Below are 23,417 nucleotides of genomic sequence, written 5' to 3'. Positions count from 1 at the left end.
GAATTCTCTGTAGTAACTCAGATCCCACCCCATCTAACATCCCATCACAGACCATTGGGCATATTTACCAGCTAATAATCAAAGATCAATTAATTGCCAAAATTAGGCTATCCCATCATACCATCCCCTCCATAAACTTATCAAGCTTAGTCTTGAAGCCAGATATGTCTTTTGCCCCCACTACTCCCCTTGGAAGGCTGTTCCAGAACTTCACTCCTCTGATGGTTAGAAACCTTTGTCTAATTTCAAGTCTAAACTTCCTCATGTCCAGGTTATATCCATTTGTTCTTGTGTCCACATTGGTATTAAGCTTAAATAATTCCTCTCCCTCCCTGATATTTATCCCTCTGATATCTTTATAAAGAGCAATCATATCTCACCTCAGCCTTCTTTTGGTTAGGCTAAACAAGCCAAGCTCTTTGAGTCTCCTTTCATAAGACAGGTTTTCCATTCTTCGGATCATCCTAGTAGCCCTTCTCTGTACTGTTCCAGTTTGAATTCATCCTTCTTAAACATGGGAGACCAGAACTGCACACAGTATTCCAGAAGAGGTCTCACCAGTGCCTTGGATAATGGTACTAATACCTCCTTATCTTTACTGGAAATACCTCGCCTGATGCATCCCAAGACCGCATTAGCTTTTTTAACGGCCATATCACATTGGCTGCTCATAGTCATCCTGTGATCAACCAATACTCCGAGGTCCTTCTTCTCCTCTGTTACTTCCAACTGATGTGTCCCCAATTTATAACCAAAATTCTTGTTATTAATCCCTAAATGCATTAATCCCTTGCACTTTTCACTATTAAATTTCATCCTATTACTATTACTCTAGTTTACAAGGACATCAAGATCTTCCTGTATGATATTCCGGTCCTTCTATGTTTTAGCAATACCTCCCAGCTTTGTGTCATCTGCAAACTTTATTAGCACATTCCCACTTTTTGTGTCAAGGTCAGTAATAAAAAGATTAAATAAGATTGGTCCCAAAACCGATCCCTGAGGAACTCCACTAGTAACTCCTTCCAGCCTGACAGTTCACCTTTCAATATGACCCATTGTAGTCTCCCCTTTAACCAGTTCCTTATCCACCTTTCAATTTTCATATTGATCCCCATCTTTTCCAATTTAGCTAATAATTCCCCATGTGGAACCATATCAAATGCCTTACTGAAATCGAGGTAAATTAGATCCACTACATTTCCTTTGTCTAAAAAATCTGTTACCTTCTCAAAGAAGGAGATCAAGTTGGTTTGGCACGATCTACCTTTGGTAAAACCATGTTGTATTTTGTCCCAATTACCGTTGACCTCAATGTCCTTAACTACTTTTTCCTTCAAAAATTTTTCCAAGACCTTGCATACTACAGATGTCAAACTAACAGGCCTACAGTTACTCGGATCACTTTTTTTCCCTTTCTTAAAAATAGGAACTATGTTAGCAATTCTCCAGTCGTACGGTACAACCCCTGAGTTTACTGATTCGTTAAAAATTCTTGCTAATGGGCTTGCAATTTCATGTGCCAGTTCCTTTAATATTCTTGGATGAAGATCATCTGGGCCCCCCGATTTAGTCCCATTAAGCTGTTCGAGTTTGGCTTCTACCTTGGATGCGGTAATATCTACCTCCATATCCTCATTTGTCATCCTACCATTATCCCTAAGCTCCTCATTAGCCTCATTAAAGACTGAGCCAAAGTATTTGTTTAGATATTGGGCCATGCCTAGATTATCCTTAACCTGCACTCCATCCTCAGTGTTTAGCGGTCCCACTTCTTCTTTCTTTGTTTTCTTCTTATTTATATGGCTATAGAACCTTTTACTATTAGTTTTAATTCCCTTTGCAAGGTCCAACTCTACATGGCTTTTGGCCTTTCTCACTTTATCCCTACATTTTCTAACCTCAATAAGGTAGCTTTCCTTGCTAATCCCTCCCATCTTCCACTCCTTGTAGGCTTTCTGCTTTTTCTTAATCACCTCTCTGAGATGCTTGCTCTTCCAGCTTGGTCTACAACTCCTGCCTATGAATTTTTTCCCCTTTCTTGGGATGCAGGCTTCTGATAGTTTCTGCAACTTTGACTTGAAGTAATTCCAGGCCTCCTCCACCTTTAGATCCACAAGTTCTTCAGTCCAATCCACTTCCCTAACTAATTTCCTTAATTTTTTAAAGTTAGCCCTTTTAAAATCAAAAATCCTAGTCCCAGATCTATTTTTGTTTATCCTTCCATCTAGTTTGAACTGAATAAGCTCATGATCACTCGAACCAAGCTTGTCCCCTACAACCATTTCTTCTATGAGGTCCTCACTACTCACCAAAACCAAATCTAAAATGGCATCCCCTCTTGTTGGTTCTTCAACTACTTGGTGAAGGAATCCATCAGCTATCTCATCCAGGAAAAACTGAGCCCTATTATTATTACTAGCACTTGTCCTCCAGTCTATATCTGGGAAGTTAAAGTCTCCCGTGATCACACAATTCCCATTAGTGTTTACTTCATTAAAAAGATTAAAGAGGTCTCCATCCATATCCAAATCGGATCCTGGCGGTCTGTAGCACACCCCAAGCAGTATCTCAGGGGGGGCTCTAGTAGCTTTCTTTCCCAACGTGATTTTTGCCCAGACAGACTCCGTCTTATCCATTCCATCACTTCTTATTTCTTTACAGTCTACTTCATCATTGATATACAATGCTATTCCACCACCTTTCCTTTATTTCTGTCTTTCCTAAACAGCACATAGCCTTCAATACCTGTACTCCAGTCATGACTACTATTCCACCATGTTTCTGTTATCCCTATAATATCTGGTTTTACTTCCTGCACCAGTAGCTCTAGTTCCTCCATTTTGTTACCAAGGCTCCTCGCATTAGTGTACAAACACCTTAATTTTTGCCGTTTGGCTTCACTGACATTCTTTACCCGATTAGGCACAGACATTCTACCGCCAGTATCACCTATTAGACTGATATCTACACAACCCTTCCTCCTTACGTCCAATGTTAAATTCCGGCCTGGAGATTACCTGGACATCTCCCAACCATCTCCCCCAAATTCCTAGTTTAAAGCTCTCTTAATCAGTTGTGCCAGCCTCCATCCTAGAAGTCTATTTCCCTCCTTACTAAGGTGAAGTCCATCCCAAGAGAACAGTCCTCTCTCCATGAATGCTTCCCAGTGGCCATACATCCCAAAGCCTTCCTTATAGCACCACTGCCTGAGCCATCTGTTGATCGCCATAATCTTGTCACACCTTTGTTGCCCTTTTCTAGGAACAGACAGAATCCCACTGAAGATCACCTGAGCCTCGATTTCTTTAAGCGTCTTCCCCAGCCTGGCATAGTCTCCCTTGATAAGTTCCAGCGAGAATCTAGCTGTATCTTTTGTTCCCAGATAAAGAACAATCAGTGGATTCTTTCCCGCTCCCATTAGGTCCTTTTCAGCCTCAGGTCCATATCCCGTATCTTAGCACCCGGCAGACAGCACACCCTTCTTTTCTCCAGATCAGCTCTAGTTACAGGCCTTGGTTTCAGGACTGATGGCTCCACAACGGGGTGGAAAGGCAAACCTTACTTAGCATCTGACTGCTAAAGGGGGAGGGGGAGGTCCTTCCCCCTCTGGAGAAGCAGCAGCCTTCCTCGCAGGCTGTAGAGTCCAGGAAGCCTGTGGAGAGCCAATGGGCCAGCTACCATTTTGTTTTACAAAACTGTGTAATGAACTCTGTGATGCCATAAGCTTTGTTTTCACCTGGCTTTTTCATTGCAATCTGCTGGGGGCTTGATCATTATTATTTATACAACACCAAGCAGAGCTCTGAGCACTTCACTGTGCTCTGACCTGCAGATTCTACAAACTGGGGTGTGTGCAAATGCCATAATCAGAAACTCCCAGATTCCCTCAGCATTCCTCTGTTGAACACATGGGAGAGTTTGTGCCCCATAGGGGCCGGAGATTCTGCTCTTAAACCGTCAGATCTTGAAGGGATCCACAGGAGGCAAGGGGTATCTTCACAGAACTCCCCCAGCTGCTGCTGCCTCTGGAATCCCCTGGGGGGCAGGCACAGAGGGGAAAGGCAAGCATTACTGGGGACTATCGGCAGCGATTGTGTGGTTTCCTGTGGCTGAAAATCCAGTAGAAACCCACTAGCCCTGCTCATGGCCTCCTGGCAAAGCTGGGACCATGTGGAACCCCAAAGAGAGGCTTCCATGTGACCTGGGTGACCATGCTGTGGAAGTGCCACCACTCATTAATAAAAGGCTAGGGATTGTGGGTGCTCATGGAAGTGCAGGGAGCATATGTCTAAGTGGATAAAAACACAGCTGAAGGACAGATGGGATGCAAGATAAAAGCCAAATGACTGAGCAGCTCTCTTTGGTGCAAAGCATTAGCACTGCAGGATTGACATTTCTCTGAACTCTTCTAAGCAAACATGAGCTCTGGCACTGGGGGGCCAGTGATTTGAGATGGCTTTCATGTCTAACATGGATGGATGTGCAGCCCAGACACTACATGGCTGGCAGAATCAAGTGGCTGCATGAAAGAAATCCCAGACAAGCCTAGTGGAAGATGTGAAAGCGCTGATACCTAGGGTCAAGTTCAGTGTTGCAAGTGGGGCGTATCCTGACCCTGACCCCTACCCCATCTGTGGAAGCCTTGAAATAGAAATTTCTAACTGAGCTCTGGGGTTCAGGGAGTGGTTTAAAGGGTCCAGGCCACCTACTTGTTGGATGAGAAGATTGCAGATTTCCTGAAGCAGCACTATGATCCGTGCAGGCGTGTTGTAGTAATTGGATGTGGCCCAGATTAAACAAACCATGTGGAGCAAGGGACTGATCAATGGCTTCACCTCATTAAACTCAACATTCTCTATCTCCTCCAAGCTGCGCTGGAGAGGCGTCAGGTGCAGGTTAATATCCTGGGCCTCAGTCAAAGCTGTGAACATAAACAGCACACATGAAAGGTGAGGTCTGTCACGCCCTAGCATGCAGCTATTGCCTGGGCTCTGATTATCTCTGATGTTATTTCACACCAACAGGCAAAAACTCAGCTTGCAAAATAAATTAAGCCAATTTATTTGGAAAAATGAACAGCAAAGGGAAACAGAAAACAACACAACCAAAAAAAACCAACATGCTGTTTCTCCTTGGGACTCTGAACAGAGCCAACTTCTGTCTGTTTCTGCATCAGTTTTACCAGTGTAAAATACACAAAAGCTGCTTATGAAGTGGTTAGGATCGCTACACACCTAACATACCCCAAAGCCTGGAAGCCATAACTGTTGTGCCTTTGAATGTTACTAACCTAGGTTAGTCTAGAGCAGCGGCTCTCAACCTTTCCAGATTACCGTACCCCTTTCAGGAGTCTGATTTGTCTTGTATATTCCAAGTTTCACCTCACTTAAAAACTACTTGCTTACAAAATAAGACTTAGCAAAGAAGGGTCCACAAAAAACAGTTCTGCGGGCTATAAACCTGATTGCCAATTGACACAAGAGTGTTAGTTGTTTAGGAGAGTAATACTTGAAGAACTAATTTAGAACAGCCAGCTTGTCTCTCTAACATTATTAACGGTTAGAATCGTTATGAAGGAGTGAGAGATGCTGGCAGACCTCCCAGCTCACTGAACACTGACAAATGCATAGCCAGAAACCAGGCTGGCTCACCTGTGAGTTAATATAGTTAAAATAGATATCAGTGTGATAAGAAAGTGTTTAGACTTGATGGAATGCTTGTAGGATGCTTCATGTATTAATCCTACTTATAATATCTGTATGCCATGGTATGAAGTTATATTGAGCATTTGCATTGTAAACCTCGGTAACTGTGTAACTCGCCAAATGGGAAAAGCAGCATTAATTAAGGTAAAGTGCTCGTCCTGCACACAAGGTGGCCCACTGAAGGCAAATAAGGCATTGTGCAGCAGCAAAGGACAGAGACCTTGTTTACTGCATTCCTCTCTCCCTCCGGGAAGGGGAGCCCTGCAAATGAACTCATCCCTTCAGATGGATTCTGGGGGGAAGGGGATAAAAATATCTGACAAGGAAAAACTGAGTCTCTCTCTATGATGTCTTAGGGTGACCAGACAGCAAATGTGAAAAATTGGGACAGGGTGTGGAGGAGCCTATATAAGAAAAATACCCAAAAATCGGGACTGTCCCTATAAAATCGGGACATCTGGTCACCCTATGCTGTCTGGACTCTGAGGGGCAAAGATTCCTAACCATAAGCAAGAGATCCCCATGCTGCTTGGCCTGGGTCAGCCCTAAACGACATACACAGTAGCTTATTCGAGAAGCATCTACTCATAACTCATTTGTGTGTGTACATTTCCTGTTTTAACCCTATAAATAATTCTAATTTCTTTTCTTTGTTAATAAATCTTTAGTTTATTACAGGATTAGCTACAGGCATTGTCTTCGGTTTGAGATTTAAGTACAATTGACCTGGGGTAAGTGACTGGTCCTTTGGGACTGGGAGTATCCTGAATATTGCTGTGTTTTTTTGGTGTAAAGTGACCATCTATCACATAGTCCAGCTTGCCTGGATGGCAAGTGAGACTGGAGAGCTCAAGGGGACTGTCTGTGACTCCACGGTAAGGCTGTTACAGTGCTTTAAAAGTTCACATTGGTTACTGGGTTGGTGAAATCTAACTATAGAACATACAGCCATTTTGGGGTTTCTGCCCTGCTTTTTAACAGTCTGCCCTGAGGCTGGCATGCACAGACGTGAGCCGCTCCAGACAGTGTAACACTGGCACTGACTAGAAAGAAAAGAGAGAATTCAAAAGCAAAAAAAAAAAAAAAAAAATCCCTCCTCTATCCAACTTCAGGGGAGTTATCCAAGGCAAATAGCAAGTCTCTGTCCTTATGAAGAAGGCTGCTGTGGGAGGTGGAGTGGAATGTAGCACTGTCTCATCCACACTAAAGATGCTTCCAAAGAACAGGACTTTTCTTTTGGAGAGTTGCATTTTGCTATGAACTTAAAAAGAAACCTCTACAGATGGGAGCCCACCTTCTGCAGCAGCAGCACCTGCTGCTGAGGAGAAAAGCGCCTTGGCTTTGGTGAGTTGATAGGATTGGTTAGTGACACCGAAGTTCTCAAAAGATACTGGTTGTTTTGGTTGAAAAGGGTTTTTTTGCTGGGTTACTGTTGGTCATGAAACAGGAGGTGTATCAGGGCCAGATTCACAGGGGGAACTTAGGTACCTAACTGCCTCTTTAGCTGGTGAAGTCCAACCTTTAAGCACTACTGACATTCACAATATCCTGCTCAGCCGCCACCTAACCCCATAGGTGCCTAATTTACTAGGCACCTATGTTTACACTGGAAAAGTCTCCATGGTACCTACATTTTGGCAGTTGGGCATGTACATAGCTGCCTCAGTCTGGGAAGTGCCCAGCATCTCTGTGCCGAACTCCCACCTAATCCCCTAGTCTTCCCACCTATCTCACCCATGAGGCCCAACCTGGTCAATGTGCTCAGAGGCTGCCTTCAAACACATCAACCAGGTCAGGCCCCACACAAAGCACAGCTGGAGCACCCAGCCCCCTTTTATCCAACAGCCCCGTGGTGAGGGCACTCACCCAGGATGGGGTTCAAATTCCACTCTATGGGCTTGTCTTCATGTACAGCACTGCAGCCGTGCAGCCACCGTGCTTTAGTGAAGACACTACTATGCCGACGGGAAGTTAATCCACCTCCCAAAAGGCGGTAGCCATGTCAATGGAAGCAGCTCTCCCAGTGACCTAGCACTGTTTGCACGGGGGTGGGGGGAGGAGTTAGGTTGGTATAACTACTTTGCTCAGGGGGTGGATTTTTCACACCCCTGAGTGACATAGTTATACCAATATATAGATCTGTGGTGTAGACCTGGCCTATGGCTCTCTAATGCTCTCATTGTTGGAACTGTTCCATCTTGTATAAAATACTTAACTAGTCATTAAAGCAGGGATTGGGACTTGAGACTCCCACGCCCCAGGTGAGTGTTCTAAGCATTGGGTCAATCTTTTGTTCTCTCTCTCTCTCTCTCTGGCCCAAATGAATATTTAAATAGTTTGCACAAAGTGGCACAACTTTAAGAGAAGTTCTCATCCCAGAGGTTCGGGCACTCAGCTGGGATGTGGGAGACTTGGGTGCAAATCCCTACTCTGCAGGGAGTTGATCAATCTGAGCACTGATTTCCCTACTGGAGAGCAAGGATTTGAAAACAGGTATCCCACAACCTGAGAGAGTGCTTGAACTACTGGGTACGGTGGAAGGGTACCAAGCATACCTCCTCATTTTTTCTTGAGAAAGGTGCTTAAGCTAGGTCAGCCTAACTCCAGGAACAGATTCAATAGCGGTGAATCCCAAGCAGAGGGAAGCCCCTATCTCTGCCCAGACTTAGGCACTGAAGTTCCTTTGAGGGGGCGGGGCTTAAGCGCTGTAACGCTCAGCCTAAATCCCCCTTATCAAGCTAGCCCTCACGGCCTCCTCAGAGATTCCTCCTTCCCCGATAATGAAGGAAACTACAGTAAATTTTCAGGATTTTGTTTGGGCTGGACTGAATTCCACTGGGCATGGCTTACTTGAGAAGACTGAACTTCTGCAGAGTTGGGCATTGCTTGGCTGTAATTTTGCTTCTCAAAGACACACAGTAGAAAACTTCTTAGAAACTATTCCCTTTTTTTTCTGTAAAATGACAACATTTCTGAATAAATGTGCCAACATTCTTATAATTCTGATTTAAATAGGGAGGCAACGGTCCTTTGTCTGCCCAAAGGAGTAATTCCTCTTGTTCCAGTGTAAATGCACTGGGAGGGCAAAATAAGGAGGAGAAAGGCTGGAACGTTAATCCCCAGCATCATCTAGAGGACACTAACCCAGGCTTTAATCTTTTATCACTATGTCTTCTTTAGAAGTGATACCAATTAGGACGATGGTCTTGTCAGATCTTATGAACTAAGCAGGTCAATACTGGATGGAAGATCTTGAAGGAGATCCCAGGAGCTGTATGGAGTGTTTCTAAGGATGTTCCCTCTGATCCAGTCCAACATAATGCTAGAAGACACTCTTTTCAGATGAAACATAAAACCAAGGACGCAAACATTTATTGCACTCAGACCCATTGCACTTTTCCTGGAGATTGCTCTGACAAAAAGTCTGCACTGAGGACTCAGAATCAAAATCTGAGTTCTCTACTCAGCCAAGCCATTGACCTGCTGTCCTGCTGTGTGACCTTGGGCATGTCACATCAGCTTTCCACACCTGCAATGACTCCTCAGGAAAACAGGGAGAATGATATCTGCCCACCTTTATCGAGTGCCTTAATATCCTCAGACCAAAAGGTGCTCTGCCCACAGCAGTTGCAAACGATTATTTTCACAAGACTGGGGTGGTGTCCAGACTAAATTCCAGTTTGGGCAACAAGTAGTCTAATGAAAACTCCCCTTGTAGTTCCAGTTGGATACAGTATTCAACATTTCCTGCCCTAAACTGTTGTGAAGGGCTGTGGCTTGCTGTAAAGCAGCCACCACGATCACACTGTAGTAGGTGACATTAATCCATCAGGATGAGGCACTCTGGATTAATATAAGATTATTATTAAAGGCGGAACAAATCCCAAAATTCCTCTCCATGACTTTTGGGAGGTTTCTGGATCCACAGACCAGTAATCAAACTGGTCCCAAGATGGTACCAAAACTGCAGGATCATCTACAATCCCAAACCTCTAACTCTTCTGCCCCTTCGTCCTCCAGGATGCCCTTCCCAACAATCCCCTCCCTGCACCCCTCTCTCACTAGGGCAACAAGGACCAATGCCACTGCAGACCAGTCGTATTGGGACTGTAGCTATAAAAATCAGGGGATGGGGAAAAGACCAACCATGAAATCAGCATAGCTAAGGCAAAGAGGGTGCCCAAATCTCACCTTCTACGACATCTCTGAACATCGCTTTGAAGGCTGGGAAGTAGCTGCTCTGCACTCTGTCTAGCAGTTCAGCCATTTTCCTCACCTTCTGAGTTTTCAGCTGATTGTAAATGCATTCCAGGTCCTCATACCTACAGCAAAGCAAGAGAGATGAGAGCTCTAGGTAGAGATCACAGCAACTGAACCCAGGCAAATAAATGTCCATCTCCACTCCATCTGCGTGGAGCAATTCACACCTAGCCTGCGCGGCTGCTGGCTCATGGGAGTTCCTCAGACCTCATGGGCTTCAGCACTGTGAGGGCTAATCCTTATTCCAAGGGGAAGCCCAGTCCAGGGGTCAAAGTCAGTGACTGCCCGCAGTCCAATTGCCAGGTGCCCCTCCTGAAGTACCAGACAGGAGGGTTGGAGGATAGGAAATTAGCTCTGCATTTTTTAACTGAGTTGGCTGAGCATGTTAAATCACTGGAGCCTATTGTAAATAAAAACAGCTTGTAGCAAGTCTGATTCCTGAGTCAGGGTCTGTCGCTGCTACTGAGGCCTCTAACCCTCACTGCAAGCAGAGAAATGGATTCCTTTTTGTCAGAAAATCTAACATGTTTTGGGCTTCAAAAACTGGCTTTGAGTTTCTTGGAGAGAGGGAAAGAAGCCCAGTGAGAGGCTTCAATTAGCTCTTACCGGTGTCTGTGATGCATTGTACCTCAAAGTAGCACCCTGTAACCCCCATACTCATCATTTGTATATGGTTGTGATATTTCATACAAAGCGTGCCGTGTAAGGTGCCATATGAAAGGTCATGATCTGCTGAAACCCATTGTCCTGTCAAAACATGTATATTGTTAGCGTGTATGAAATTATGATATTCTGCTATATGGTTGTTACTGAAATACATTGTGTGTCCGGGAGTTGCCCACAGCTAGCTCTCCAGTGGCAACAAAGGAGGTGACCCTCACCCAGGCGGGCGTGAAGTGACCATCGTGAGCCATTGACCAGCCGGGGAAATGTAAACAAGAGATTTATAATTTTGTGAGACACAGTTGTACAAGCACTGCACAATGGAGATTGCTCAACTCTGTGACTCATCAAGGCCCACCAGGACATGCCTGGCCAGTATCATTCCTGGGACATGAACTGAAAGTATAAAATAAGGGACAGTGACATCATGCAATTACCTCTCTCCTCCACCACCTACGCTGAAGGTACCAAGAACGCTGAGAAGACAAAGACTTCAAACTGATGAGATTGGTCCTAGGCTGTGTACTAAGAACTGTAACCTGCCTGCAACTTAGTGGGGTGAGAAAAGCTGTTTGATTAAAATCTTGCTTAGTCTAATGGAGGTTAGGATTTAGACTGCGATTTTACTTTTATTTCTTAGGTAACTAACTCTGACCTTATGCCTACCACTTATAATCACTTCAAATCTATCTTTCTGTAGTTAATAAGCCTATTTTAATGGTTTATCTTTACCAGTGAGTTTATCTAAAGTGCTTGGGGAATCTGCTCAGATTACAAAGGCTGGTGCACAGCCCACTATCCTTTGACGAAGTGGCAAACTAATTAATACGTTTGCACTGTTCAAGAGAAGGATTTGCTGGTGTCTCCCACTTTACAGTTCATGAGTGGCTTAGAGAGCACTCATGCAACTTACCTGGGTGTGTCTCTATGCTGGTGGCTGAGTGATAACAGCACCTGCTGCTTGTCACTAGCAAAGCATTGAGAGAGACAGCCCAGGCTGGAGAGTTAAGGGAGCAGAGCAGTCTCATTGTTCCAGGTTGTACCCTGGGGTCCCAGTCACAGTGTCGCCTGTTCTTAGCTGTGATGGAAGTGGGATTTTAGAAAAGATCCCTTAGGTATGGAGCCCCTACGCTGGTGGTCAGTTGAAATACTGCCAGTTCACCAGCAGTGACCTCCTATGTATTTCACAGCTCATGGTTATTTTATGAGCTTGAATAAACTTCTCTATCTTGAGTCTTTATATAAACTTTAAACTGATTAGTCTTCATATCTTGTCTGAGTAGTGCTGGCTGCTTGCAGCATTTCCCTTCCATGTAACACGAGCTTTGACTGACAAACATACACTGCCAGGCTGCCTGCAACGCACCTGTTTTTCCAGAATTCTAACTCCACCTTTGGATTGGGGTTGCTGCCTTGCAGAAGTGGCTCTGATGACTCTCTTTTCAACGCTCCCTGGATCTGGTAGCTCCACTCTATCACTGTTGACTCAATGGCGTGCACGAGAGATTTATCCACCAGTTCCACACTGCAGAAAGTAAATACAAAGTCTCCCTGTGAAGTTTGGTTTTTGTTTGACAATGCGCAGGAATCAGATATGCTGTGCAAAATAACCAGATGCCAATGTTTATTTCACAAGGTGCTGTGTATCTTAAATCCCCACACTTTTTTTTAATAGTACAGTAAATTCATTCTGGAGAAAGTTTCTGAAATGCCTTTATAGTGGATACCATCATCTAAGCCAACATCCTGCCACCAGCAGTGACCAGTACCTGATCATTCAAGGGAAGGCAGGCAGAAACAATAATGCACCCAAACATCTTACTTTCTGACCCCCTGAGGTACATGTGAATGCCCTTGGCACGAGACTTGCTCGTGTTTAGTATCTGAACTTGCACAGCATGGACAAGATTGTGGCATGTATGCCAGTGCCCCAGTAGGGGGTGGTGTGGAGCCCCCCATCCCATGAGGAGCACTGGGGAGACTATGCCTCAAGCAGAATCATCTTTCCCAATGCTGCTCTTTGCACAACCTGCTCCATTTTGCCTCCAGCGATTTACTAGACTCAGCTAGGAAAGAAACCATGCAAGGTGGCTGCTAAGCTGAAGGAGCAGAGGAGGTGCCAGCTTGCTGCCCAAAAGGCTGGAAACGGGGAGCACACCTCCTGATAACTGTTGGATGTCACAATGCTCCTATGCCTGCAGCACCAAATGGGCTCAGTCTTCAAAGGTTTTTGTGTGGCAGACAGACAGAAAGACAGTCAAAGAAATTCCATAGAGCAGAGTTGGGTCTCCCTTTGCTTGGCCAGCTATGGGGATCAGCTTCTCTCAGGGCCTGTCTATTCTGGGTTTCTCTGTAGCACCTGTCACTGCGGGGGGAGGGATAGCTCAGTGGTTTGAGCATTGGCCTGCTAAACCCAGGGTTGTGAGTTCAATCTTTGAGGGGCCACTTAGGGATCTGGGGCAAAATCAGTACTTGGTCCTGCTAGTGAAGGCAGGGGGCTAGACTCAATGACCTTTCAAGGTCCCTTCCAGTTCTAGGAGATAGGATATCTCCATTTAAAAAAAAAAAATTAATCACTGAACCTCTCAGTTACAATCTTTGGCTTGATCCTGCTCCTCTGAAGTCAACAGGAGTGGGAACATGCCCCTAGGCAGGGAGATGCATCATCTAAAGACAGGCAGCAGCACCATGGTGAGGCAAAGAAAATGATAAAGAGGAACAGGGTTTGTTTCCTCTAGTCTAGAGGGTTACACACTCCATTGCTGCTGCCGGCTGAGCTGGCAGGTGGGGGGAGTGGCAGGGACACAGTCTCTACCCCTGACCCTGTAGCCATTTCACCTACATTTAATGTTACCTAATCTAAGCCACTCCTCTTCCTCTCCTTGTTGCTTCAGCAGTTTCACATCAGCAACTTCCCGTGGCAGCCCATATGCTCAGAGGCGCCTGAGCAGTAGCACTGTGACATCATAAATAACTCACCCAATCAGCACTCCCTCCCTCAAGAAACCCAAACCCTAGTCTTAAACCTTAACCTCTAACCCTGCTGCCTGCCTTGGTCATCTCTCCCCTTCACATTTCCCCCTGGCTGCTGCAGGCAAAGGAATCTCTCTACCTTTGGCACCAAATGGGCACTGGCTAGCTAAATTACAAGTTTTGACTGGACAAAGGTAAAATGATCTTGCCTGAGACAGGCTTAGTGGGGCGGGACCGACAGTGCAAAGCTCCAGCCTCACTCCAATACAGCTTCCGATCTGAAGCAGTTCCCACTATTCCAGCCCTGAACCCCCATGACTCCCCACTGTGTCGGAGCACCTCAGTTCTGAGCCACAGGTTTCTTTTGCTGGTGCATTTCAACCAATAGGATTGAAGCATGTAAATGAACTAGAGCAGGAGTGGGCAAACTACGGCCCGCAGGCCATTTTAATTGGGCCCTCGAGCTCTCTCTGGGGAGAGGGATCTGGGGCTTGCCCCGCTCCAGCCAGGGAGCAGGGTTGCGGGCTGCTCTGCACAGCTCCCGGAAGCAGCAGCATGTCCCCTCTCCGGCTCCTACACAAAGGGTCAGCCAGGAGGCTCCACTCCGCACACTGCCCCCGCCCCAAGCGCTGCCTCCCCCAGCTCCCATTGGCCAGGAACCATGGCCAATGGGAGCTGTAGGGGAGGCGCCCGCAGACGGGGCAGTGCGCAGCAGAGACGCCTGACCATGCCTCCACATAGGAGCCGGAGGGTGGACATACCGCTGCTTCCGGGAGCCTCTTGAGGTAAGTGCCCCCCAGAGCCTGCATCCCGATCCCACCCCCGACACTACAAACCCCTCGATCCCAGCCCACACTCCTGCAACCCAAACACCTCATTACCATTCCCACCCCGGAGTCTGCACCCCCAGCCACAGCCCTCACCCCCTCCTACACCCCAACCCCAATTTCATGAGCATTCATGGCCCACCTTACAATTTCTATACTCAGATAATTATAATATGGAGATATACCTATCTCATAGAGCTGGAAGGAACCTAGAAAGGCCATCGAGTCGAGTCGAGTCCAGTCCCCTGCCTTCACTAGCAGGACCAAGTACCGTCCCCGATAGATTTTTGCCCCAGGTCCCTAAATGGCCCCCTCAAGGATTGAACTCACAACCCTGGGTTTAGCAGGCCATCTCTCAAACCACTGAGCTATCCCTACCCCCAGTGTGGCCCTCAGGCCAAAAAGTTTGCCCACCCCTGAACTAGAGGGTGTGAATGATGACTGGCTGCGTTATCTCTGATGTCACAATCCCCACCTGCCTAGAGCATGCAATGGACACAGTAAGGAAATGAGGCTTTTCCAATGTTTTGGTTTACTGACTACCCCCAAAATCAATGGGGTTCTTCCCACCGACGCTTCAAATGTTTCCAATAATTGTGAAACTGATTGGATGTGGTCTTCAAAAGTTATCGTGTTACAGGCAGACAAACAGAAATGCCATCAGGTTGAGTATTAGGCCTCACTTCCTTGGCTGACTAGCAAGGAGAATGGACAGTGAATGAGGAAAGTCCTGCTTATTTTTGCATGGGATTCCTAGCAGAAATAAAAACAAACATGCGGCGAGCAAAGTAGATGAAAACTCAAAACTTCACTTACGTTTTTTCATTTTCACAATCTATATACTCCATTCTCTCAGAGCCTGCTGGAAGGGGGAGTAGGGTCTTCCCTTTTACTTGACCAATAACCACAAAAATGTTACTTTTCAGGCTGTGGACATGACGCATAATGTCCTGTGACACCACATGTGGCCAGCTGTGATGATTCTTCTGGTTTGCCAGGACTGGTGCTACTACCTGTAATATAAACCATTGAGCCAGTTTACAGCAGATAAGTAATAAAGAAGAAAAAGCCAAGTGGGACTGAATAGCTCACGAGCCCCAGAGCCTTTCATCAGCCAGCCACCAAACTGGATCCTGTGTGCCCACATGAAATGAGCATGGAGGGGGTTCAGGCTGGTTCCTAATGGACTGGCATTCATATAACACCCATTGTAATTGTCAGCCCTGTTGGCAATCGGAGCAGTCTCCAAGGACTGAATGAGCCACAGCAAGTTATTTCTTCTCTACCCCACAGTAGCAGTCCTTGCAGTTTATATTTGGGACATGTATGAAGAAGCCTGCACCTCTGCCCCCAACACTCCACCTGTTTTGTGGATAATTATTGGGTTTGTAGGCTCAGTACCTTTCAAAAGGACACAATTTAGTTATAAAACCCCAGAACTCCTCTGTAGCAGCATTTGCTCCTTGCTTCTGCATTTATCAATGTCTAGAACAAAGAGCTCAGAAATCAAAAGATTATTCCCAAATAAAAAGCTAATTCAGCAGGAGTTATGCTGGAAAGTGTGTGATGTTGGAGTCCTACCACCACACACCAAAACAGTATTTCTTACTTATATTCTACACCTTTCAAAAACCCAAACATTTGAGAGTCTGGAAAGGAACAGAAAAGAGATCCAGCCAATTCCACACAGCACTTCATCACTCACTATCTGCCCACCTGCTTTACATCCACATGGCTCTAACTAGGAATGGGTGAACGGATGGCTCTAGGCTCTTGTCCTTTATTAGTCATTTTAAAATGTTCCTTGTTTTTACTGGATTTGGGATTCGTTTCTAACTCCTCCATGCAAGAGGGCTCAGTCTGCTTTTAAAAAGAGCATGTTAAAGGTCTGAGCACCATGTATGTTCAAAAGCACAAACTGTGACTCTATGGAACTGCAATCCTAACTGCATCTAGGCCAGGGGTCTCAAACTCAAATGACCACAAGGGCCACATGAGGACTAGTGCATTGGCCCAAAGGCCGCATCACTGACACCCCCCTTGCCGCCCCTGACCCCGCCCCCACTCCACCTCTTCCATGAGGCCTCGCCCCTGCCCCATCTCTTCTCCACCTCCTCCTCCAAGCGGTTTTAATAAAATATATACACTCAGTAAAGCCCCCCCACTGCACTGGGCTGCACCACCACTCCACCCCTCTGCTCTGCCTCTTCCAGGGGTGACAGGTTTGTAGAAATTTTGGTGGTGCCCAGAACCTGCATCCCCCAAACTCCACCCCCACCTTCCTGAGACTCTGGGAGGGAGTTTGGATAGGGGAGGGACTCTGGGGTGCAGACTCTGGGATGGAGTTTGGGTGCTGGGTTCAGGCTCCGGGCTGGGGCAGGGGGTGGGGGGCTCAGGCTTTGGGATGGAGTTTGGGGATAGGAGGGAGTGCAGGGGGGAGGACTGTGGGATGAGGGGTTTGGGGCATTGGAGAGGCTCAGGGCATTGGAGAGGCTCAGGACTAGGGCAGAAGGGCAGGGGAAGGGCAACCTGCCCTGGCCCTAGTGAAGGTGGCACTAGGACCCTGCGGCAGCAGGTGATGCTGGAAGCTGGCAGAGGAGAGTGGAGCAGAGTCAGCATGAGCTGCAGGCTTCAGGCGGTGAGGGGGCAGCAAGTGAGACCGGGGGACACTCGGGGGAGGTGTTTGGGGGTGGCAGGCGGGGCCAGGGGAGAGATCTGGCCCCAAACATTGGGAAGCAGTGCCCAGGGAGCTTAGCTGCCACATAAAATAACCTGGGGTGGGGGGGTTAGGGGTTCGGGGCGACGGGGGGAAGTGATGGGGGGGGGTGAGGTGCGGCGGCAGGGGGGCGGGGAGGGGGGGGGGGGCGTGGGGAGCTTGGCGGGCAGGGAAGAGCTCCGTGGGCCGCGTGTTTCAGACCGCTGATCTAGGCTATGGGGGATCCTTCAGTGCCTCTTGGTGTCTGCTCCTTTCACCTGTCATTGGAGGTTCCTTCCTGCAGGCTCTCTCATATGCCAGGAGAGTGGCAGCTGCAGGCTTTGATGACAGTTTTCTTAAGGGGGAAGCCATCCTAACAACCCATCCCAAAGCCTGGACTGTGGTCCCATATTTTGACTGAAATAAGACAGTTCCTGTGTCAGTATTGTTCTTAAGCCTCATGATCTTCCATGCTAAACTCAGCTGCACGCCTCAGGTGTTCAGACGGCTGTGGGGACAATGCCTTTCATGACCTCCCCAATACTGCCTGTGGCTTTTGCTGAAAAGCTAAAGGCTAGTCCCATTCAGTCCAGAAGTGATCCAATGGGATCATATTCTGTATCCACCCATGCTATGTGCTCAGTGAAGTTCCTCCACAAGAACAACTTACAGACCTTTCTACTGGAAGGTGGGTAGCGGTCACTTCCACAGCATTTATTCATCCTGTGCTGATTGAGAGCTGTAAAGCTGCTACTTGGAGCTCAGCTAAAGCATTATTGTCTTGATGCTGTGTTAAGATCGGACTGGATTTTCTGTTGCTAGTGGAGATAGCCAACGCCTAGGGAGGACAGCATGCCAGTTTCTCTTACGGAAGCTGTTATATGTCCTTTGTTCAAAAAACCAACACTTAACTTTGACACTCTGGCTGACAATTGCCCAGTGTCTAATCTTCCAGTTCTGGTTAAGATTAGACACAGAACACCTTGCAGAACACCTAGATGTCTCAGGTCTCTTTAACTCTTGTCAATAAGGGCACAGAACAGATATTGCTCCAGCAGAAATTATCTCACCCTAGGGATGGAAGGAGACTGGGTTTCCAGGCTGATATGATTAAATCTACCAGCTGCTTTCAATACCATTGGTCCTAAGCTGCAGAATGTAACAGGAGCAGATGGGGTTGTTCTCTGGTGACTCCTTTCCCTCCAGAAGGTGGCTTTAGGAGACTTTTCTTCATCACTGAGGGCACTCATCTGGAGCCCAGCAAGTTCCCCACGTGTCTTTACTCTTGTTCCACTTGTGTGCAAGGCCATTAGAAAGGTTAATGAGAGGATATGGGAGATCAGTGCTTTCAGTATGCTGACAGCCAGCAGTGCATCTGTCTGATTCAAATCAGCCACTGTTCTGTGATGTCTGAGTGAGATTGGGACTTCAATGAGAGCTAACTGGCTGAAGCTCAGTCCAAATAAGACAGAGGTAATGTTTATTGGTTGGAGGAAACAACCAGAAGATACGACAAGGATTGTATTAGCCACTGTGACTGAGGGGATATTGGAGCCTAGCTCTTGCTAGATGATCATAATCATATAGCAGCAGCTTCTAGGAAGGCTCTTGTCCATCTTCATCTGTACTGAGGTTGTGCGTTTCTTTCAGGTGAGGTCCTTGTTACCATTATTCATGCTGTTATCACCTCGGGATTAGAGTACTGTAATGCACTCTACATGGGGCTTGGCCTTAAATCAACCCAGAAACTGAAGCCAGTGCACAATGCAGTGTATCTTGGCAGCAGCACATGACGTCTGTGTTCTGGGACCTCTACTGCCAGCCTATTGGTTTCCAGGTGGAGTCCAAAGAGTTGGTTTTACCCTTGGTTAAGATGGCCTTTTCAAAATAGTCACCATCTCAAATTATTCTCAATAGGATTGAAACCATCGGCTGCCCTTACCAAAGATGGACACTTCTTCCCACTGTTCCCAACTGGAGTGAAGCTATGCTGGAGGCAGAGAGGCGCAGCAGAATGCAGGAGTAGGCTATCTTTGCTAAAGGCAGCCTGTGGCTTCAGTCCCGATGAGAACAGGAGATGGCAGCCATTTTGAAAGAGGGCAATTCTTGGTAAATTTTTCTAGAGCAGAACTTTATTCCTCAGCCTCTGCTGAAGGGGAAACTTTCAATTATGAGAAATAATGGATAAAGTTACCATTAATTCTAAATATCTATATATTCATCTATCTGTATTTTCAAAAACAACTAATTATTGCACCAGATTTTCTCAAGATTCACCTTTCTGCCAATTTCTCTGTTAATAGACAATGACTGAGCAGAGTCTAACAAGCCGCTAAAGTTCTTAAAGGACCGATTTTAAAATTAATTTTCATTCATAAACTAATTAATGGATTTATGTTTAACTTCTCTGAGAAGTCATTCGAAATTCAAGGAGCAAGTGCTGTAATTGTGGGGAAGGTGCAAGGATGCTGTCATACGTAATAAAAAAACTGAATCCCTGTCATTGATGGAAAAGTCAACCTTAACTACAGAGCTGTGGCCACCATCTCCATAATTCCTGTGTTCACTCAGTACGGTGTTCTCACGTTAACAGTCACACACAGCGAGGAACTCACGGTATTTAGTACACTAGACTATAGCCTAGGCTAGGGAACAGCCACACAAATTATAAAAAAAAAAAAATCCCCAATAAAACAGTGAACTTAATTGCGTGACATCCCAACTGCCAGGGCCATACATGTTACTGCAGCAGAAAAGGTGTCACTACATCGGGCTCTGGTCAGGCACCCTGGCCAGCAAAAGGAGAGATTCTTCAGACTCCTTCAAGTCTTCCACGCAGGTCATTGAAGACAGCCTAGCCAGCAAGACCAGTGTTCATTCCACTTGGGTACCGTGCTCCTTCAGAGAAGCAAGGGTTTGGCTGACAGGGCAGAGCAGGAGAATGGGAAGATGAGAGAATCACATGAAGATCTTCAGCAGAGGGTTGAGCCTGCTCAGCAGCTCTGCTTGCAGCTCTGCGCTGCTCCTGCACTGCCTTCAGGCCCAGCTCGGTCCCTCTGCCAAAGAGCACATGTGACACAAGCAGAGGCGTTCCCATAGGAGGCATCACCACAGAGCTGCGGGCTCAGCTGCATGGCCTGCCCCACCCTGGGTGGAAGGGCCTGCTCCTGTCCCCAGTGTGAGTGGCTGATTCAGCCCAATAGTGCAGTTTGTTCACATCAGAGAAGAGTCACGAATGATCAAACTGAGTGTGGATTTTCTATAGCACGTTGGGTTCCTGAGTGAGCACAGGGACTGAGAGGGGAGGCTTTGCACCTCCCTGATGTGATGCTGGGACAGACAGAGGACAGAGGGGCCACAGTAGCAGGTTAGAGCAGCCTGCGGACAGCCCTAGCTTGCCCTCCCTACCTCCCACTGCCATAGTCCCTATGGGCCTCACTGTAGCAGGGGATCCCTGGGGTGCAGGCCTGTCTCTTCCTGCCCTCAATCTGCCCTGAAACATCCCCTGTACCAGAAGAATCTATGGGGTTGGCACTGAGCCCCTGATGCAATTCACCCAGGAGAGCCATGCATCCCCTTGGTGCCAGCCCAGCTTCACCCTACTCTGCACACACAGCAGGTGCAAAGCGATTGCACAGGGGAGGAGGAGGAGCCTCCTTGGTTGAGTCCTCTTGAGCCTGCCTCTCTCTATTTTCAAGAAAACCAGGAAGTTCAAACACAAAAGACACTTTGTGAAAAACAGTTCAGGTGGCTGAGAGACAGTGAAGCAAAGCCCAAACGCACAATGCCAGGAAACACAGCACAAAGCCATTCACCTACATCCTCTCACTCACTCACACACTGCCCATTCCCCCAGCCGACCAGTCCTACTCAGCTACTGTCACCACAGTCAGACCCTTAACTCTACCCTCCGTGGAGTGCCATGAAACAATGCTTACATCTCCCGGACAAAAAGCTACATAAAGAAATATGCATGGCAGAGATCAGTACATGCACCCTGCTCAGGACACATGACCAAAGGAGCCCCAGTGACATCAATCTAAAACTATTCATTACACCCAAAAAATTTTACATAACAGCTGGAGTTTACAAGTCCTCTCATATGCTACCTGTCACCATTTACAAACAAAGTCACAGCACACAAACACTGCAATCTGTGCAATTATGATTTACCAAATTGCAGAACCCATCAAAAAGACTGAGATGTAATATTGCTCCACATAAACAAATATGCTACCCCACAAAATCAAAATAACTTGGTTGGTAGCCTACAACTGTGAGCTGAAGGTTCAATGTCTTAATATAACAATGTCAACTCCAAAATACTGCCACATTCACACCTATTTCCACATACACTCTTATCATTGTGTAGATTTCCCATCTTAAATTAATACTGAACACATTCAAAATAAATGTTTATTTAAAAAAAAATTCATTAGGTGACACCTCTAGTGGGAAAAATACTGGTAACATATTTTAGTTCACAATATTAAAATTACAAACAAAAGGACATATTAGTTGTGATTCTTAACAAGTCCTAAACGGAAATAACCCAGATTCAAGCTACCCATGAGAAATACAGATTAATCCCATAGGAACACTGGCATTAAACAGGCCCTGTCTACAGGTGTGTTTTGATTTTGTAAACACTTCCCTTCTGGGCTTACAGATGGCAGAGTTAAGGGTATCTGGGTGGCCTGTGAGTGTGGATGAGTAGAACAGCTTTTCTCTGGGAATGGATGGTATCTGGGAACAGGGATGTGTGGGGCTGATGTACCGAGGTATATGGCGTTACACTGTGTTGTGTGCGTTCCAGTTTTGCATTGTTGTCCCTTAGTGACTTGCTCTTCTTGATGTTACCTTAACATTGCACACAACCCCTTAGCAACTTGTTTTTTTTACCCCTGTGACCTGTGTCCCTGGGGACACCCCTGGGTGAGTCACCACAGCAGGGACTGACCCTGAAATCTCTGATTCCCCAAGCATGAGCTGCTACTCCCTGAGCTAAAAGACCCCACTGCTTGGCCAGGCTACAGCTCCTTAGCCTGCACCTCCGTCTCAGCCAGGCTGAGGGGACAGAGCCTTGAGAGTGGGGATGGGTCACAGACCTCTGAACTAAGGTGGGAACCAGAGAGATTCCCTTCTGGTGCCAGGTCAGCCCAGGGACCTGGGGCACTAGCACAGCCAGGCTGGGCACCTCGCTGGCTCCCTGGGCTGCTATAGACTGGGAGCCAGGCCAGAAGGGGGACAGCCGCAACAAGGGGTAGGTCCCTGCCAGCCGCCAGGACCCAGAACCGCGGAGGGGAAGGGGCTGCTCCTGGGATCCCATCCATCCGCCCCCGCGCTGGGGCTTCCCGCGGCCCCCTTACCTCCTCCACCAGGGTGGCGAAGTGCTCCAGGGAGGAGGCGGGCAGGTCCCCGTAGAGTAGTTCCCCGGGGCCGGGCGGGGCGCTCAGCGGCCCGGGACCCCTGCGGAGGAAGAACAGCGCCTTGCTGCGGCCGGGGCTGGCGGGGAGCTGGGTGCTGAGCGCCAGCTGCCCCGCCGGGCTCAGCGTCACCACCAGCAGCGGCGGCTGCCCCGCGGCGCCCTCCAGGAAGCCCCGCAGCAGGGGCTGCGCCTCGGGGCTACCCACACAGCGCTCCCAGCGCTCCGGCTTCAGCCGCAGGCTCCGCAACACGCGCTCCCCGAGCAGCCGGACGCGGGGATCCAAGCCGGGGGCGTCCTCCGCGGGGGACCCCTCCTCCTCCTCCGGGCCGGCCATGGCGCTGCAGGCAGGACACCCCGGAGCGGGGGCTGCGCTCTGGTCCCGGAGCTGGGGACTAAGCTCGGGGCAGGGTCGGGGAGGGGGCTGCGCTCGGGCACGGTCCGGGGAGAGGGCTGCGCCCGGGTCCCGGAGCTGGGGGCTGCGCTCGGGCACGGTCCGGGAAGGGGGCTGCGCTGCGGGCCTGGGGCTGCGCTTGATGCTCCGCCGAGGCTCCTTGGCGACCGTGTGTACAGGGCGGAGCTGCGGTTGCTCTGGGGACTGGACGCGGCTCCTCCTCAGCCTGAGGCAGCCGCCGGGGCCGCTCCGGTTCCCTCCGGCTGGCAAGCCTTGAGCGGCAGGAGGTGGAAGCTTGTGGCTCCACCGGGGTGGGTGTTTCATGATGAGTGCAGGGGAGGGATAGCTCAGTGGTTTGAGCATTGGCCTGCTAAACCCAGAATTGTGAGTTCAATCCTTGAGGGGGCCACTTAGGGCCCTGGGGATTGGACTAGATGACCTCCTGAGCTCCCTTCTCAACCCTGATAGTCTA

At 47.9% G+C, this 23,417-nt stretch overlaps 1 protein-coding gene across 1 annotated transcript; it reads right to left on the bottom strand.

Moving 5' to 3' along the window:
* Positions 1 to 11,870: 11,870 nt before the first annotated feature.
* On the bottom strand, positions 11,871 to 23,269 carry LOC117887612 (dynein heavy chain 9, axonemal-like). Its single transcript, XM_034790256.1, has 3 exons — positions 22,496 to 23,269; positions 15,248 to 15,444; positions 11,871 to 12,156 (listed from the first exon to the last, which is right to left on the bottom strand). The coding sequence occupies exons 1-3, from the start codon at positions 23,267 to 23,269 to the stop codon at positions 11,889 to 11,891; spliced, it is 1,239 nt and encodes a 412-aa protein (XP_034646147.1). The 3' UTR covers positions 11,871 to 11,888.
* Between the last annotated feature and the right edge of the window lie 148 nt (positions 23,270 to 23,417).

Source organism: Trachemys scripta, chromosome 14 (assembly GCF_013100865.1).
Source record: "Trachemys scripta elegans isolate TJP31775 chromosome 14, CAS_Tse_1.0, whole genome shotgun sequence".
Classification (NCBI taxonomy): Eukaryota; Metazoa; Chordata; order Testudines; family Emydidae; genus Trachemys; species Trachemys scripta.
Note: the sequence above shows the minus strand (reverse complement) of the source record. Positions and strands in the feature narration are given on the sequence as shown.

What these genes read in the sequence shown, in the direction of transcription:
- LOC117887612 (XM_034790256.1), bottom strand. Translation starts at nt 23,269, where the DNA reads ATGAAACACCCACCCCGGTGGAGCCACAAGCTTCCACCTCCTGCCGCT. An exon ending in TCGCCACCCTGGTGGAGGAG is followed by an intron (nt 15,445 to 22,495) that starts GTAAGGGGGCCG and finishes TTTATATTACAG; the next exon opens with GTAGTAGCACCAGTCCTGGC. An exon ending in GATTGTGAAAATGAAAAAAC is followed by an intron (nt 12,157 to 15,247) that starts GTAAGTGAAGTT and finishes TACTTTCTGCAG; the next exon opens with TGTGGAACTGGTGGATAAAT.